Source organism: Glycine soja, chromosome 16 (assembly GCF_004193775.1).
Source record: "Glycine soja cultivar W05 chromosome 16, ASM419377v2, whole genome shotgun sequence".
Taxonomy (NCBI): Eukaryota; Viridiplantae; Streptophyta; class Magnoliopsida; order Fabales; family Fabaceae; genus Glycine; species Glycine soja.
Genome location: NC_041017.1, coordinates 4,360,980 through 4,380,109, shown reverse-complemented (window position 1 = coordinate 4,380,109; position 19,130 = coordinate 4,360,980). Strand labels below are relative to the sequence as shown.

General features: G+C 30.2%; 2 protein-coding genes across 2 annotated transcripts; both read left to right on the top strand.

The window, feature by feature from the left end:
- The first annotated feature begins 527 nt into the window (after positions 1-527).
- On the top strand, positions 528-1,812 carry LOC114390694 (40S ribosomal protein S27-2-like). Its single transcript, XM_028351534.1, has 4 exons — positions 528-687; positions 1,045-1,146; positions 1,283-1,311; positions 1,437-1,812. The coding sequence occupies exons 1-4, from the start codon at positions 685-687 to the stop codon at positions 1,561-1,563; spliced, it is 261 nt and encodes an 86-aa protein (XP_028207335.1). The 5' UTR covers positions 528-684; the 3' UTR covers positions 1,564-1,812.
- A 15,914-nt stretch (positions 1,813-17,726) lies between these two features.
- LOC114391084 lies at positions 17,727-18,341 on the top strand. Its single transcript, XM_028352073.1, has one exon. It carries the CDS (start codon positions 17,727-17,729, stop codon positions 18,339-18,341), a length of 615 nt encoding a protein of 204 aa, XP_028207874.1.
- Positions 18,342-19,130: the final 789 nt, after the last annotated feature.

Here is a 19,130-nt window from a genome sequence, read left to right as displayed (position 1 = left end):
TAGTAGTAACAATGTTGATAGTAATGGTGATATCGGTAATGATGGTGGTGATGTTAGTGATACTAGTTATGACAGTGACAACGATGGTGATGATGACAGTGATGTAGTGGTGACAAAAAATGTTATTATCAAATGTTTAAATGTGTGCTTTTTTAAATTAAAAATTAAATTCACAATTTTTTTTCCTAGTTTTAAAAATAATTTAAAACTCATTTCAGTTCTATTTTTACAAATATATTTTGTTTTGAAAATTACATTTAAAATTTAAAAATCAAAAGTTTGCAACGACCCCAAACAAACCCTAATATATTACCACTTAACTTAAAGTTTTAAAAATAATTTTAGTTATTTTTTTCAAATTCCATATAAATCTTAATTCATTCATTTTCCACCCTAAAATAAAAATTCATTCACTTTTAGTGCAAAAAATATTTTCGACCACATGTTAGAGTTTGATTTCATTTTTAATTTATAAATAAATCGTTTGCATTTCTTTGATCTTAAGAACCCATCCAACACCAACTTTTGGGCCGGGCCTGACAGCCATTTTTATGGGCACACCCCATTTTTATATATATAAGCATTTGACGCTGCTGAATCGAAACCTTATTCTCTCCTTCTCCCGCCGCAACTCACTGTCTTCCTTCTCTAGGGTTTTTAGCTCCCCCAATTTCTTCGCTCAACATGGTGAGTCCCCTCTTTCATCGTTTCAGATCTGAACATGTTTTTGCCCATGTTTCCATCTTCTATTTCCCTATGTTTCATTTTATTAGAGAAACTCATTATTAACTATTAAGACAGAAGAAAGCTGTTGCAATTTCTTTTTACGTTATATTTTGTTGCTGCGTTTCGCCTAGGAAAGAAAGGTCGGAACCTTTTGTTTTTCTCTCTGACGATGATGCGATTTTTTCGAGTTGTATTTTGATTTCTGTGGCGATGGTGCAATTTTTTTATTATTTTAATTTTGTTGCTGCGTTTCGCTTATATGAAAGTGGTTACGTTTGATGAATAACTGTCAAGTTTTTGTGCTTCTGGGTTTGATAGGTTCTTCAAAATGATATTGATTTGCTAAATCCTCCGGTTGAGCTTGAGAAGAGGAAACACAAGCTCAAGCGTCTTGTTCAGTCACCAAACTCTTTCTTCATGGTATTTTCATTAGAAATTCGATCATCCCTTTTTTATTTTTTATTTTATTTTTCTTTTAAGGGTATTTGTCTCCCATTTGGATTTTTAATTTTTTGCCTAATTGGTTTTGTTTGCATGTTTTATTCCTCTTTTGAAGGATGTTAAGTGCCAGGGTTGCTTCAACATGTAAGTTGGATCGTCTTTTTTCCCTTCCTATTATTGATTTTGATTGTGTACATAAAATAGCTCGAGTGTTATGAATTTGATTGTGGATTTGTTTTAATACTTGAGTGGTATGAATATGACTGCAGAACCACTGTCTTTAGCCACTCTCAGACTGTTGTTGTATGCGGAAACTGCCAGACTGTCTTGTGTCAACCAACCGGTGGCCGGGCAAGGCTAACCGAGGGATGCTCCTTTAGGAAGAAGGGAGACTGAGTGGATTGCCATCTTTTTTTGTTTGTGATTGGAGAGTTTCAGTAATGCCTTCTTTTGTTTTGGTTATGATGATATGTTAATTTTGTTAAATTTGTAAGACTTGAGTCTACAAGCTTATCCAAGACATTAGGGATTACACCTAATTTTGCATTTCTCTTTACTGCAATTGGGTTCATGTGGCTATGTTAGATGCTTACTTTTAAATTAAATTAGAGTGCATGTTATGGTAAATGTATCTTTGTTTCTTCAGTATGGTAGATATTTTTCTGATAGTTCTTGGTGTGTCTGCTTCCTTTCCTTCTTTTACTGTGGTTACCTTGTTTGTTCTGCGCAGTTAAATGTGCCTTGTTAAATTAATTTCAAAATATGAAGCTTGTATTTGCTCCCTATCTTAAACTGTGAAACAGTACCTTACCTTAGTGGTATGTGTTTTGAATGTCATTAGAAAGTAACTCATCCAATGCAAAACTGCCAAATAAAATGAGTCCTAACCTGAAATATCAGAAGTATCACCCTGTACCAGGCCATTGCAAGGAAAACTAGAATCAAAACCTTTTTATTATCTATCATTAACTTGGAACCGTATGCATCTAGAGCACTTTTTACTAAGATCCCTGTAGTTGTATCTCTAGGCCCTCTTGTTAAAGAAGCTCAGTTTTAGGTTCTTTCTTTTCATTTGTTTGGGTGGTTAAGTGTTTTTGTTTTCACGTTCCATGCTTTCCTGACATCCATTCTCTTCAGCTAAAAATACTTAGCTTCACACTTTAGTGCTTTAATCTAACACTCACCAAACAAGTGAAGTTTATTTGTAATGCTCCTTCGAGTGGTTTTAGGGCAGCTCCTATGCAACTTTCCTGCTTTCGTATTTAGTAGTCTTAGCGATGGCTACATCTCTTCAAAATTCTTACTGAAATGATTTTATAAATCAGAAGATTTTTTGTTATAAATTTATAATCAGGAAGTGATTTTAACCCCGTAGTTGAATTTTTTTAAAATGCTTTTGCTTGTATGTTCGTTCAAGGTAATGAGGTAATAGTCCAAATTTTTGAAACATAAAAATAACCATGTTTTATTTATACTTTTAGGCTTCTCTGTCCTGTTTTTGTCGTGTAATCTGGAGTGATTACAACAAAATAAACCTTCACGTTGTCTAAGAACTACTGTATTATGATCAACCTATCGTTTTCGTTACAATAGAACGGGTATTTGATTTCAAGATTTGATGGGTATGCCATCAACGCCCAAGTTCTTGAGGTTACTTTCCATCGGCTGAAACAACATGCAAGTTTACGATGATCCAAAATTTAGGAATCCAGAAAGTGAAAAGAAGGAAAAGGGTTTCTCTCACATTCTCCTTTTACAACAGAGCCATTGCTCTATCCCCCTAAAAAATTACTAATTTCAGTGTTTCCTCTATACCTTAGTGACCTCTCTTATTCATAGATATAATGGGTATAATCTATGACATCCCTCTAATTAATCTTTTTTTTTCTTTCTAAATAACAGTACAACTAATTATTCCTAATTTTTCAGATAAAGATAAATAAAAGATAGCTAACTTTTCTAATTTTTCTAGGATAAATAAAAATAATTAAATTATTCTTATTTGATAGTAAGTCTCCTAATTACCTTGTTCTCAAGGTAGAAGAATGAAATTTGGCTTGTAACACTGTCGAAATTTTGAGTAGCTTCTTCATCCCTTTTTATGTTCTTCCACTTCCTTCCATTGATAAGACAAAATATCTATTTATCTCAAATTCTTCTCCTTCAACAATAAGTGACTTGAGATGTTTGCCTAACATGGTGAGTTGGGCTATAATTCTATCCATATTTGAAACATATTGTTGAAGTTTCTTTCTCTGTCTCTCCATAAGCTCTTGATAAGAGATACATCTTGTCCCGTTAAATGACCCTTTTCACATTGATACTTCTTTTATCTTATCCTTGACCTCTATGCTCATTCTTTCCTCCTTATATCTGAAACAACAAACAATTGTCATCAATTTCTTGAATATAAGCTTTCGTTTGGGCTCGATCTCTGTCCTGAATTTGTCATCATTTAAAAGCTTCAACTCATTCCCATGCTCCTACATCTAGAACCCTTTCTAGTGCCTTCGGTTTGGTTGAGCTTTTTTTTTTTTCCATAGGTAAGGCCAGTGAAATCATTTTGTACCTACTGATTGGTTCCAAGCCCCCTAAAAAGAAACATATATATTGATCTTATGTATATTGATCCTATGTTAACAGTGCAACCTGCTACTAGCATTTCAAAATCCTTCACATATTCATCCACAGTGCTTGTTTGTAAAAGAACCTTGAGTTGGAAGAAAGGATTCCGCTTATATTGTTCTTCATATCCATCGAATAAAACTCTTTTAATTCTTTTCCTATTTAGACTTGAATATGATAACCCATAAGTTTGACGCAATACTATAAGGTCTTATTGCGTTCACATGTAGGGGAACGATTTATTTAGTGAGAGAACTTGTGTTCAATTCTCTTTGTGTGAAATTTTTTTAGGTCAGTGACAATCACACATCGTAAATGGGATTAGTCTCTGATCTAGTAAGTTTAGAGACATTCATGATCTCTGACCCATGACAAAAAAAAGAGACTTGAATTTTATTCCTTGTGGACTTTGAACCAATGCCAAGTGGCACCTTCCCTTCATATTTGAGCAAATTGAATTTACATTTCATGGAGGAGATGCCTGGAAAACAAAATAGGTCTCAACTCTAGACGCCCATCGCACTAGTCTTCACCATGACCCTCTTCGTTGCAAGTCTAAGTTCTTCATTTTCTCTATTGTGTGCTTTGGAACTCCTTCGTTGTTGTTATCATGACCCTCTCTTGTTATTGTTTCCCTTGGATCCCTCCCTTATCCCAGAGCGAAGGCTACTAAGGCATATGTTCACTAATAATTAGAATTAAACTTAGTTGAATGACCATTCTCCTAAGTCGTATGTTCACTAAGTATCGTCTCATGAGATCGAAGCAAAGTCTCTTGATTTTTGAGAGCGGACTCAACAAATTTGATTCGAGACCCAACAATGTCTAGCCTTTATGATGTCATTATCGAGCTCATACACTGCTTCTTTCTTGAGTTTGACTCAACAAAAGCACCAATTTGTTAGGAATCCAAAAATTGAAAAGAAGGAAAAGAACAACTTTATTAACTAAAGTAGTAGATAATCTCAATCTCTTCTCCAAATAGTTTCTCCTTTTTCAATAGAGCCACTGCTCTATCCCTGCTAGGATTACTAATCTGAATGCCTCCCCTATACCTTAATGTTCTCCAATTTATAGATATGATGGGCTTGGCCCATAACATCCCTCTGATTAATCTTTTTCCTAAAGATAAGATAAATGATAAAAAGAGAAAGATAGACAAATATAAAAGGACAAAATCTAAAACTGATGACTAAGTTGCAAGGCTTGATTAATTGAAAATGTCTAGAATAGGAAATTGCACCTAGGTTAAGAGTAAACACATAACGTAATACTCCTAAGCAATACATATTTTTTACTATGATTTTAAACTATGGTCCAGAGCCCTACACAATCCAACTCGACTCAACACATTATAGTATCCTAAATAAGTTACTGTAGTAATTTTAGCTTCATATTCATGACATTTACTATAACTCTATGGTAATTCTCACAAACTTATTGCATATTTGATTTTCAGTCTAAATTGTTGTCACATGAATTTTGAGACAAATCCAACGGACCAATGCAAAAAAAAAAAAAAAAAAAAAAACATAAAAAGAATGTTCTTGATCTATTGGCAAACTTCGTTTGGCCTCACCAACGTTTGGCAAAACATACATGTTTTTATTGCGTGTTTGTAAAAGCATTTCCCTCAATGTGAAACCAACGTTTAGCCAATGACAACCAATGTTCCTTCTAATCGAATGAGAAAGTGGGAATATTGTTTGTTTGAAGCCCCTTAAACGGCAATCTAATTGAACACACCCTTAAATGTTGAAGTGTCTTTTAGGTACCTTAATCACTTATATCATTAGCTTGCCCAGCTAGAAAGGAGGATTGCCGTAGGAGTATTTTAGAACTCTATTAGAGCAAATATCAAACGTATCGGACTATATCAATTTCGAAATCAACCTTGAGCTGATTTATTTATTAAAATAAATGAGTTTAATCAAACATTTAGGAAGTGGAATTTGAGTAAAAGACGTAAATGACAAATGTGAAGGAAATCCCAATACCAAAGTTTTAATAAAGGAATTTTCAGAGAAATTTTTATTAAGAAAAACACCAGTTACACACCCGATCGACAAACTTTACATCATAAAGTTGTTTTTCTAGTACTCACACAAGTTGGGTTACTTTGCTGACAATGCTTTCTTGTTTTAGTTTGATTGTTCCGCATGATAAAACATCTTTGAGGGGGCATTGTATCGTGAGAAATCACGACGAAGCTTCCTTCATGTATATCATATATCTGATCATGGAAAATTATTAAGCGAGTCCGATAATAATTGAATTTTTCCCTCCTTCGTTTTCTAGGGGGCTTATGAGGGCGTTCTTCATTAACCAATCTAATTATCCAATTTATTTTTATTGAATTGGATAATTTTGGTTCCAATATTGAAAACTAATTGAACTTAAATGGAGATATAACGTGGATTCAATGGTGTTAGGGAAGGATAAAGAGAGAAGGAAGAGGAGGAAAGTCATGATTTCAAATTCTCTATCTGACATTTTTAATAAATTAATATTTTTTGATAAAAAAATAATTTAATTTAAATTAAATTGAACTATTGTATTATGCAATAATTAATTGAATGATCATATATTAAAAGATTTATGTGAATTAGAAATTTGTTATGTACTTTGCATTGATCTTATAAATTATAAGAATTATCTTTGAATTACAATTTCAATTTATATTTTGAATTAAATTGTCTATTTTATGAGATGTGATGTTCTATATGATGTGATATGGTTGAGTTGTCTTTCAAGCATGTGGTTAGGAAAAAGTTACTATATAATCTCAAATTACCATTTGATTCATGCATGATCTAAGACCACTTAATAATTATTTTTATTATAGGTTTAATTTCATGATTATGTGTATTGAAAAACATCATGCTCTCAAAATTGATTTAATCTTGTGTGCAAATATCACTAAGTCTAACTTCAAAACTTATAAATTTAAACCAATTGATTGAGCACAAGTGGTTAATTTGAAGTTAAAGTTCAATCATTTGAATATTATTTTAGTTTACTTTTTAATGGAAATAATTGTTGATCAAATTTTACATATTTCATGACTAAATTCCGGTTTTTTTCTTGACAAACTAGAGTCTTAAGTAAAAAAAAAAAACTTACAAATTTAAAAGAGTTTAATTAGATAAAAAAAATATTTATAGATATTAAAAATTCAAAAGGAGTTATAGCAAACGATATTTTCAAAAATATTTTAATTAAAATTATAACTTATACGTATACTTATTTTTTTGAATAAAATTTTTGTGACGAATTATAACTTGAATTTATTAAAATATTTTCAAAGATAAATCTTATAACTAAATATTCTTTTAAAATCAAATGGGAATATATTAAATATGTGCACACACAGCCGTTCGTTTAAAGTTTGATGACATATTCATTTTATATAAAAGATATATAAAGTGAAAAAAATGTGTGTCAAACTTTTATACTTACACCTTTTAATAATTTTATATAGAATCCAGGGTTGAGTTAAAAGTACTTATAAATGATAAAATAAGCTTTTAAAACTTCATGTAAATCAAAAACAAAAAAACACTTCATTGTACTACTTCATTTTAATAGTTAATGTTATTTAAAATATAAATATTCATTAATAGATAACATACAAATGAATATTGAAATAATGTGAAACTAATATACATATATATTATAAAGATAATATCAAATAGTTTAAGATAGATTAATATCGTATTTTTCCATAAATTGTTAAAAGATATTATTACAAAAGTTTAATACCTAGAATCAAATTATCATGTCTTATTCTTAAATTTATAAATATATATATATATATATATATATATATATATATATATTAAATAATATATTTTATATTATTAAGTTCTTAATAGTTAATTTTTTAATTTATTTCATATTAATTTTATTTTTTATAAAATAAATAAATAGAAGTATGAAAAATAGTTATAATTTTAAATTAAATCGACTTCACGTGCTAAATGAATTGTTTTCTACTTAAATAGAGTCAAGTTTAAACTAAAAAAAAAAATATTTATATTAATTTTATTTTCTGTGTATATATGATGATCTCTGTTGTAATATAAATTATAATTCAAGTCTTTTCATGAAAAGCAATTATGTACCCTAACTTCGCAGAGCATGGTGATATCCATTATAATTTAATGCGTTAGTCTAGCATCAAGTATATGAGAAATTACAAGGAAGCTTCCTCAATTATTTTGACATTGAATTAATTCTTCAATCTTGGGATAAGCTAGAACTTGAGCCACTATGATGTATAATTTAAGGGTTGGATGCGTATCGAGTGTAAATCAATATGATGACAACGACTGCGTGCATGTTATATATGGAGGTGGAAAAAGGCACGTCGACCTTTCTCTTTGCTCTCTCTCTCTCTCTACCCTCCAGACATATTCACTCTTCAATAAAATTAATTTAAAATATATACTTTTAAGAGCATTTTAATTTCTTAATTTAGTCTTTTCAAAAGGTGATACATGTTATTAACTTATATTATTTTAAATTAATTATTCATATCTTCTTTATAATTTTAAGAATTCATTCCCTTTTAATATAAATTATTTTTAAGATTAATTCAGCCTAAATTCATTAGTAATATGCTTATATATTTATAATTTTAAATATCTTTCTTAAGTAATTTTCTATTTTTATTTTGATTTTATTTAAGTCTTAAAATGTCTATGTAGTGCATGGGATACTTCTAATTTTGCTTTAATTTTCAACCAATATCATTAGAATAAGAATATGAATATGTAATATCTATTTCTGCGTGAGCAAGGTTATGGTGCCATTTTGCACTTTTTCCTTCACAAAGTGAAGATCAATATGTGTTTATAGCTTTCACGAAGAACTTGAGCAACATTGATGTATAACATAAAGGGTTATTGAACTTGGGTGCATTTCGAGAAGGGAAAGCATTATGGGTTAGGGCGGACAAAAATATATAGTAACTTTTACCTGTCAATCTTTTGAGGCTGCTGTGGCTTAGAAAATCTGGGATTATAATTGTTCTAATTATGAAGCACACGATTGAGTTTTCTTGAGTGTGGAATAGTCATATAGGAAAGTTATGCATGCTCGTTAATTAATTCTTGACTCTCAAATAAAATAAAACGTAACAAATGTTTATGGCAGGAATTTTTGTTTTCTACACATGTTTAGTAAATTAATAGGGTACGTGGGAGTAGAATTCATTGTAACATGCATATATATATTTTTCATTCTAAAAATAGAATATCTTAGTAGTCAAAAATCATAAAACTAATCTTCCATAGAAAAAGTAGAACAACACTTAAAAGATAATGTCTTTTTATATATATAAGTGTTTGCTTTATTCGTAGTCAATAATCAAATCTCTGTTTTATATTAATTTAAAGGAATCAATCTTTTTTTTTTTTTTGAAAGGCTGATCATCAAGCTATATTTAAACACCTATAACTATTTAAACTGGAAATTTAATATTGCCAACTATTTATCAATAGAAGTCTATTTAATTTTGTTATCAGATTATTTTTATCATTTTAGTAATAATTTAATAAACATTCATAGCTATCTATAAATATATTTAGTATTTAATTGTCAAATTGTGAATGAGTACTCATGCAGACATAGAGCAGGGGTGTTTTTTCATGTCGTCGACAAATTTCCATGCGGATATTATATAACAATTGTGTTGCAGAGAAAGTGTACTTTATATACCTTTAGTGACTAAACGTCGTAGTTCATAAATTCGTTGGTAAAACACTTTTGTTTTCTTTTCTTTTCAATGAAGACATGACGTATTATTGTATTTTAAAAAGATAAAATTCCACATTCTTTAGAATAACTTTTTATAAGTGTTTATATACCATTGTGTTTAAGGTGTTGCCAGTAAGAATTGAAAGATTTTTGCGTATGAACTTGGATCTTGTGAGCCTGTTATAGATAAATTTGTCGCATTAATTATAATTTATTTTAAATTATTTTTGAGATTTAAAGCTTAGCTTTTTTAACCACTTCGATGATCTCCTGTTTTAGAAAAAAAAGATTAGACTTTGAGTTTTTTTATAAAAAAAATTAGACTTTAAGTTAGTTGAGAGATATCCTTTGACACGTATACTTATCAAAAATATTAATTTATCATTAAAGATTATAAAATAATCATTTTTAGACTTTATTTGGTCCAAGAGACTGGTTTAATAGAGTAAGAAAAGAAAGGAATGTGAGAGATCGCATGTTGGAGGTTTTACTTATTTTCTTGAGACGATCGCTATAAATATAATTTGTTTTTGAGATTAGAAACTTAACTTTCCTCATTGAGACACCATCTCCCTTTTTTAAATATAAAAACAAAATTTTACTGACTGTTGTTTTAAAAACAATCATTATATATGTAACTTGAAACGTAAAATCTTGTATGTAATACTAATTTTAATAATTATTGTGAGAACTTATTTCCCCTTTTAGATACTGAAAACATTTTCTTTTGTCACCAATGAGTATGTAGTTATTCCATTAAAATTATGGCATTTAGTATATATGAGAATTATATTTTTAATTTTAATTTGTAATTAAAATAAATACAAAATCAAATTAATTAATGATGCATATACATTTAACCATCATTTAATTTCTCCTTCCTTTTCAATTTATTTATATTGCATTTAGGCATATTTTTTAGTAAACTATGCCAAAATTAGTTAACATAAATAGTAATAACTCATATCAAAGAGTCCAAAATTTGAATCCTGACCTAATTATGTTAGAAGATGAATATTCACCTTTAATATGTCTCATAATTCTTAACGAAGATTAGTCATTATTTTTGATGATGAATACTTCATACCAATAATATATAGTTTATAAAATAACATTTCTTAGTATATTATACATATTTTTTAGTTTATTTTATTATTTTAATGTTAGAAGACAATTTTTAACTCTTGCATGAGATGGAGGTTAATTAGGATGATACCATTACATTTTTGTGTGAAGAGAACATATCACTTATGCTTCGTTTGGTATAGAGAACAGAAATATAGTGGATGAAAATAAAATAGATAAGTGGCAAAAAGTGAAAAATAGAGTTGAAATGAAATGTATTTGGTTGAAGAGAAATAGAGAAGAGATAATGAAATATAAAAAGATGGTTGAGTGAAATTAGGTAAGAAATAATAAAAGTGAGTCCCACACTTTTAAAAAATGTTTCCCCCTAATCTTCTTTATATACCAAACCAACTAACTTATTTCCATCTTTCCCCTCCTTTTAAAAAAAGAAAAATTCTCTTCTACCAAACAAAATATTATGAAATGCCAAAGTACTAATTGAGATATTTGAGTTTTAGGTTTTATTATATTTTGGGCCTTATTGAGGACAACTGAATGCTTGGTATAGTATTTAAGTGGCTTAGTTCTTCTCTCTTGATAACTAGCCTTTAATAGAAGATTTTTCAAGTACTCAGGTGCTAATTAATTGGTATCAGGATTGGTTGTCGTGTCTATTAAAATGTTACCTATGGAAGGGATGATTAGAAAGACCAAGAAAAGTGTCTAAAGTGCCGTTGCCATGACAATAACTTTGGTATTGTGAGGTGTCTAAGTTTTACATCGAGTAATATGATATGCTCAATGAAATACTTAAGTAACTTAATTGTTTTTTTCCTTGGTAATTAGCAGGGACACTTTCTCATTGGCTTGGGTCCTTATTAATTAGAACTCTTTTATTTTTATTAGATTTTAGACACAATTAATTTCTAAATGCTACACATAAAAAAGATTTAGAAATTCTTTTTAGAAACTGTTGTCACTCTTCTCTTCTCTTTTCTTTATTTTGTATTTTCATAACTTCTATGACAAGCTAAACTCTTCTTCCATATTTCAACGATAATCAAACCTATGTAATATGTTCTTCAAGAGTTGTGAGTTATAAACATATTCTATCTTTTTTTCTTTTTAAGCATTTGTATTTGTACTGCATTTATTTTCAAATTACTATTTTGTTAATTATGCAAAAGAGCTTGTTGTCGATTAAAAGAATAGTACAAAACAAATTAAAATGGTGGATCCATAATACTCCCTCCATAGGTTGTTTTACATAGATAAAAATAATAATAAACATATAAAAAAATAATAATTTTATAAAATTAACCTTATATCATTATTAAATTATTTATAGATTTTGTTGTACACCATTAATATTATAAAAGATATAAATAAAAAAATAATTAATATTACATTAAAAAATTAAACTAATAATCATTTTCTCTTATACAGTACTTATAACGAAACAGAGAGATTAGCCTTAAGAATCAGTTGGTAATTGATAAAACAATGATCTTAATTGTGTGTGTGTATATATATATATATATATAACCTAGCTTAATTAGATAAACTGAGATGCTGCACACACACACTAATCGCATCAAAGAAGTGAATTTTATTAGTTCATTGTAGATTCTATTTTGTAGATTTGTCACCCATTAAATAATTATGAAAGAAAATAGTTGGTACTCTAAATTTGCTGTGAATAGTGTTTGTTGGTGCTGTATTTAATTACTAGCGTTAAAATTTCACTTATAACTTTTAAGCTCCTCAGTTAACTTATAAGATTTACTAAAATGTCCTATGGAGCAAAGTTGCTTGGATATTTTTGTAAAGAAACTTGGGTGCATGACGCTAACCTGTTCGTTCACAAAATAAGATGGACTCATCTCTCTTTTCTCGTTAAATTATTTTTTATTTCCAAATTGAACTATCTAACATTTTCCCTAATGAATCCAACTTCCATATCACACTCGTGACTCAACCACACCACTATTACCAATATACAAACAAATAATTCAATCCAGAATATGTTAAAAAAATTCCTTGTTTCGTCGTAATCTTTGTTGCTCAAGGGCTAAACATTCTGTTCTTTCGCAAAGCCCATGTCATGAATTGTCCAAATATCAAAGCACGTGGATGCTAACAAGGAGCTTTCTACCAACTAATCAACAAATTTGTCTCCCCAGATCAATTTAATTAGACAAATACCTATGAATTTGGCGTTAGCCACTTAATTTACCTTCTAATCCCGTTATATATTGCTGAATATGCTAATGGTTTCTTAAATGTGTCATAGCCTGCCAAAGTTGCTGCGACCATTGGTTACATCAGTGAATAGGAAAGCTTCTTTATTTTTTTCTACAATTAATTAACAATGTTTACGGATTTGCTTAAAACTAACACATTGCTCCGATCCAATCAACATCATAACAAGACAATAATAAATCATTTTGGTTTGGCCTATTTGGATAGAGCTCAATGGATGAGAATGCATTGAAATATAAGTGGTGACGTCTCCTAATTGATTCCATCTTTTAAAGTATAGGGATCCATTTGGCCCATATGTGGATCTTATCCATGGTCGAAGACACGATGTGGAAAATGAGAGTGCCCGAATTAACAAAGTTTTATTTTTAAGGTTTTTTTATATTGCTTTTATTTTTAAGATTTAAATATTTTTTTGACCTCTTAAATTTAGATTATATTTTGTTTTTGTTCTCCTAAATTTAAATTTATTTTTATTAGCTTTTGAACTATACTCCTTTTAGTCTCTCATGTGATAAAAACTCACCCTAAATCATGCATCCAAACTGCTTAAAATTAATCAAGAGGAACTAAAATCTGAAATTGAGAACGTACTGAAAAAAAATTAATTTGAAGGATCAAAATCAAAAGTGAGCTAATTTTGAGGGACTAAAAACATATTTAAATTTATTTTTTATTATTTAATTTATTTGTAATATAAAATTGAGGTTTATTTAATTTTAATATATAAAATTTTATCTCTTCGTAAAATTGTATTTTCTAAATAAAATATCTTTATGCTGTCTACAAAGAAGTATATATATTTTTAAAATGCTATTTTTGTACTTTGAAAATGAAAAAATTAGTAATTTTTTATTGGTTTTCAAAAGCTCTAACTATAAGGTTATATTAGATCAGTCACCTTCCCAGTTCGCTGGTTTTCTAGTTAAACCGAATGGTTTTGTCCAATTTTTAGAATCGTAATGACAAGCAAAACTTAAAATTAAGCATGAGAAATGACTAATATATCAAACAAACTTACATTTTACAAAGGGTAATGATAAAAAAAATGGCGTGAGAAAGATAAAATGTGAATAGTGTATCAAATATTTGAATTTCGTAATCAAACATTTCTAACAGAAAGCCTATTCTTTGTTTTTATCTCTTTTTCTGCAAAAAAAAAAAAAAGATACAATAATATATTTATATTTAGAAAAGCAACAGCTCAGTTCTATCTTCCAAATTTATATATGTTGTCCTATTAGTCTTTCAAAGATTTTAATCATCACTGTATTATTCATTTAAAAAAATTGTCTTTCAAATATTATTTAATCCGTGACCAAATTAATCTTAATTGAATGAGTAAAGATTTTAATGAATTAATGATGATAAATTTGATAAGGTATTAAATAATAAAAAAAATCTTGATGAGGCGTGTAACAATTATCTCTACATCTAAGGATAAAATTTAGATGTTGTAAGTGTTTGTGATACTGTTTTCAATAAAAAAAAAATATAACTTTACTTTAATAGTATATACCAAAATTTAGAAAAATATAATCTTTAAAGTACTTATTAATAATAAATTTTTTTATTTGTAGCAAATATTAAAATATTTGTAATAATTTATGCATCCTGATGAATTAATTGAGCTAGACGTTTTAGTACTTATTAGTAATATAAAACTTAAATTTAATTGAAGATAATGTTACATATAACCAATTTAAAAAACATATAACCAAATTAAGTCCTGTCTTTTAGTTAGACAATGAAAAGCATTTACTTGGCCAGTCAACAGGTTTTGAAAGTTATGTATGAACATATTAGAAACTGGCAGGAGTGTCCCTGCCAAAGAAATGACTTGTGATTTTAGGGTCATATGTGATGTGTCCAGAGCGAGGCCACACAACAAGTGAGTACCAAAACCTAATGGATACAATTCACAATCGCATGTGGACAAAGTACGTAGCTTTAACTAACTACCATTATTCTGTCTCTTTCACGTGTATCCATGTGAAGCTCACGTCAATTTTGGAAGATTTATAAGGTGTTAATTATGCTGATGCTGATTCAGTTGGCCACTCGTAGTAAATAAAATCACTAGGGTTCCTTTCTTATTTGCTTTTCAAACTCCACGTGCCAATGGGGCATTGTCGTATTGGGTTATTGCCATTCGGATTGAGCATATATATTTAATTTGTGAACGTCTCTACTAGTCAGGGTTTTGGTCACAAAGTGATTCATTAAAGGGAATTTAACATACTAATCATTTTGCTTAGAAAAAGTTATTTATATTTTTAATATTAAAAATAATTTACTTTTATTTAATACTCTATGTTTTCACTTTGTTAATTATCAGCATGCATGCAATAAATTCTTTACTTTTACATAAGTTACAGTTTCAATAGAAAAAAAAATATAGAAGAGTGATCTTTAATTATATTCTTTTTCCGTAGAAGATAATTATATAGAACGAAAATAAATTGATTTCATTTCTATTGTGATTCATTTATTGGGAATTTTGATTTCACATACTCGTTCTTATTAGATTTGGCAGAACATTCTTTTAAGATTGTTTCTCCTACGTCTCCTCCTAGCAAAATGATGAGGATATTTACAAAAGACAAATTGATGCTCAAGTTAGCTAATATCTCAGAGGTAGTAAACAAGTAGGAAAATTAGGTTATAATTCATATAGAGATTTCTAGTCTGATATTAGACATCAACATGACATTGTCTGCCATAGATAATTTGGAAAAATCCCCCGCCCCCCTCAATTCTGGTCTAGGACCTTTTCCTTAAGAGAAAAGGAGTCAAAAGATCTCTTAGCCTTAACTCAGATACCACAAACTCAAAAGAAGAGCTTCTAGTAACCAACGCCAAAGTAGTAATAGAAGATAGACACCTATTGATCCATGAGATCCATTTATCATCATATCTCAATCATTTCATCATGTAGAACAAGAAATTTCAAGAAGTGGAATCATAGACTTTTTCATAATTCACTTTTAAAATAAAACATCTTTTTTTCCTCCTTCCTTCATTGACCACCAAAATACTATGCAAAAGATATCTTCCTCCCAAAAAAGAATGTTGCCTTAATAAGGACTTGATCAACTGGAAATTTAGTGTATTTGTACTCGGGATTTTAAATCTATCATACTCTCACACCACCTCTTCAAACATAGACATCGACACGACAGTGTCCTTCATAAAAAATTCACTCCCCCATTTTGGTCTAGGACACCCCCCCCCCCTTGATGCCTCTTCTTTAATGCGGATGGGATCCTCCACAGACACACCATCAATATTGATAAACATACCTTTTCTTCTCCTCCAATTCACCTCACCGAATGGAAATATTTAAAGTTTGGGTCTTCATCAATTCACCTCTTTTTCTTTCACACTGTGATCTAAACACTTCTTGGCAAGTCCAATTGGGATATATTTGCCTAGGAATTCAGCATTCTGTGTCAACCTCAAAAATCAACACATGGCCAACACTCAAATGGTATATATTTAGCGTAGCTTTGGTCTTATATCAATTTATGACCAACGTCAAAGACTTAATTTGTTGTAGTAAGCAAATCATAAGTTCTATGTATAAATTTTATTGCCTTTAGTTTAGTTTTCCCTTTATTCCAAAACTTCTCAATCCAATTTTTTTCTTCCTAAGAAAACTTATTCAGTCCAAACTAATAGACAATAAAAGATAATAATCATAATCAAATCCCAAACTATATTTTCCGCACCTCAATTTTAATTATTATTTTTATTCAATTCAACTATTAATATGTGATTAAAATATCTTCAAGTAATTGAATTTCATGCATGCCAATCCAAATAAATTAATTTATCTAACATATACGTTCTTAAACTACAAGCAATGTAGCCTTCTAAAAAAAATAACACATCTATTCAAGCATGATACAACAATATCAGTGTAGACATATATGTGACACTTTAATTTAAATGCAATAAAACAATAATTTAATTTATTGACTAAATCTATTTAAGGATTCAGGAGAAAGCTCACCTGCTGGCCATGGAACAACATACATAATTAAGGTGCATGCTATATTGCACATTTGCACCAGTTGTTCATGTTAGTTGAAAAAACGACAAATTATATAATTAAAATGATAAATCTGTTAAAAACAGTCTTCGAGATTGAAATTATGTAGTTAAAAGTAGAAAATTTTAATTAAGAAATAAATATTTTTTATATAGGAAAAATAAAATTGTAATAAATATTTTCCATGTCAATACAAACTTTCTAGATTTAAATATGCTTAGAAGTTAGAATTGATTTTAAGGTCTGATGTTAACAGCAACATTAAAAAACTAATCGAGCACATGCACTGCTGTGCACTGCTGGATGTTTCAAACAACTACATCTATCATTAATGACGAACTTCATTGAAGTTTCTTCTGCAACTTATATTCTGATGAAACTAAATTTCATTAAATAATTGTCAAGCACTCATGCATGTTGAGACGTGAACTAAGATATTGGCAAGCGGCCGGGCAGTGCTGATGTTCTTCATGTTAAATAAAGGTGTATAAGCTAGTTTGCATTGTCTCCAATTGTATTTTTGACTTTCCCTATTGCAGACTCATACATGAGTGACACATGTATTGAGTATATAAGTAATGAATAAATGGGCGCACACTGATTGATTTTTCTGTTATTCAGTTGTAACAAACTCTCTCTCTTCATCTTCGTGTGTGTGTGTGAAGTGCAGTGAAGCACTCAAGCTCCAACATATGGTATCCAGAGCAAGTTGTTGAAGCTTTGAGAGTGAATCCAGTGTGAGAAAAGTGAGTGAAATCTCAATTCTAACAGAATCAGTGTGTGAGCAACAATGGCGACGAACAGCCATTTTACGGCGATTTTTCCGATCCTCGACGGAAGAAATTACGATCAGTGGAGTAGGAAGATGAAGGCGATCCTCGGCTATCAGGATGTGTGGGATCTAGTGCAGAACGGATTAATTCCGTTGCCGGAGAACGCAAACGCTGCGCAACAAACAGTTTACAGAGAATCGAAGAAGAAGGATTGGAAAGGTCTCTGCATCCTCCATCAGTGTGTGAATCCTGCAATTTTTGAGAAAATTGCGAGATCGGAGACGAGTAAAAAAGCGTGGGATATTCTTGCGAATTCCTACGCCGATGATCAGAAATTGAAGAAGGTGCGACTTCAAACCCTACGAAGACAATATGAATTGCTAGGGATGGAGGAGAGTGAATCAATTGCTACTACAGTAGCAATAATGAACAAGGAAATAATCATACTGAAAATTATAGAGGAAGAGGAGGTAGAGGTTTTAGAGGAAGAGGGAGAAAATTTGATAAGAGTTATATACAGTGTTATAACTGTGGGAGATATGGACATTTTGCTGATGAGTGCTACAGCAATGTCAATGGAAATGATGCTAAAATGGCTGAAGAAGAGGAGGAGACAGAGGAAACTCTGTTAATGGCCATTGAAGAAAAGAAGAGCAGTGATGAAACAGTGCAAATGGTGTCAATTAAGAAGGAAGGTGAGAATGGTGAGTACTGGGTTCTGGACACAGGTTGTTCAACTCATATGACAGGAAGGAGGGAGTGGTTTGTTGAACTTGATTTCACAATCAAGAGTAGAGTAAGATTTGCTGATGATAAAACCATGAAGGTGGAAGGTGTGGGGAAGGTGATGATAAGGAAAAAAGATGGTTCACTGTGCTACATTACTGGTGTTCTTTATGTGCCAGGAATGAAAAGTAACTTGTTGAGTATTGGACAGTTACTAGAGAAGGGATACAGAATGGTGCTTGAAGACAAGGCCATGAAGGTGTATGATACTGAACATAATCTGTTGATGAAGGGAATTCTTTCTAATAACAGAATATTCAAGATTGAGTTGGGTATGTTGTTGCAGCAGTGTTTAGCTACAGCAGTTGACAAAGAAGAATGGTTATGGCATTTCAGATATGGGCACTTGAATTTTGGTGATCTGAACAGGATGCAGAGCAAAGCAATAGTGAAAGGTCTGCCTCATATCCATGTTCCAAAGGATGTATGTGCAGAATGCATGGAAAGTAAGATGTCAAGAGGTGCCTTCAATCCAAATGTGCCAAGTAGATCAAAAAGAAAGCTGCAGGTGATTTTCTCAGATGTGTGTGGCCCAATACAACATGAAACTCCTGCAGGTAACAAGTATTTTGTTACATTTATTGATGACTTCACCAGGAAACTTTGGATTTATTTGATTAAGAGGAAGAATGAGG

Coding starts and splice junctions, on each gene's coding strand:
- LOC114390694 (XM_028351534.1), top strand. Junction 1,147..1,282: donor CACCAAACTCTTTCTTCATG/GTATTTTCATTA, acceptor CCTCTTTTGAAG/GATGTTAAGTGCCAGGGTTG. Junction 1,312..1,436: donor TGCCAGGGTTGCTTCAACAT/GTAAGTTGGATC, acceptor ATATGACTGCAG/AACCACTGTCTTTAGCCACT.
- LOC114391084 (XM_028352073.1), top strand. CDS start 17,727: ATGGCGACGAACAGCCATTTTACGGCGATTTTTCCGATCCTCGACGGA.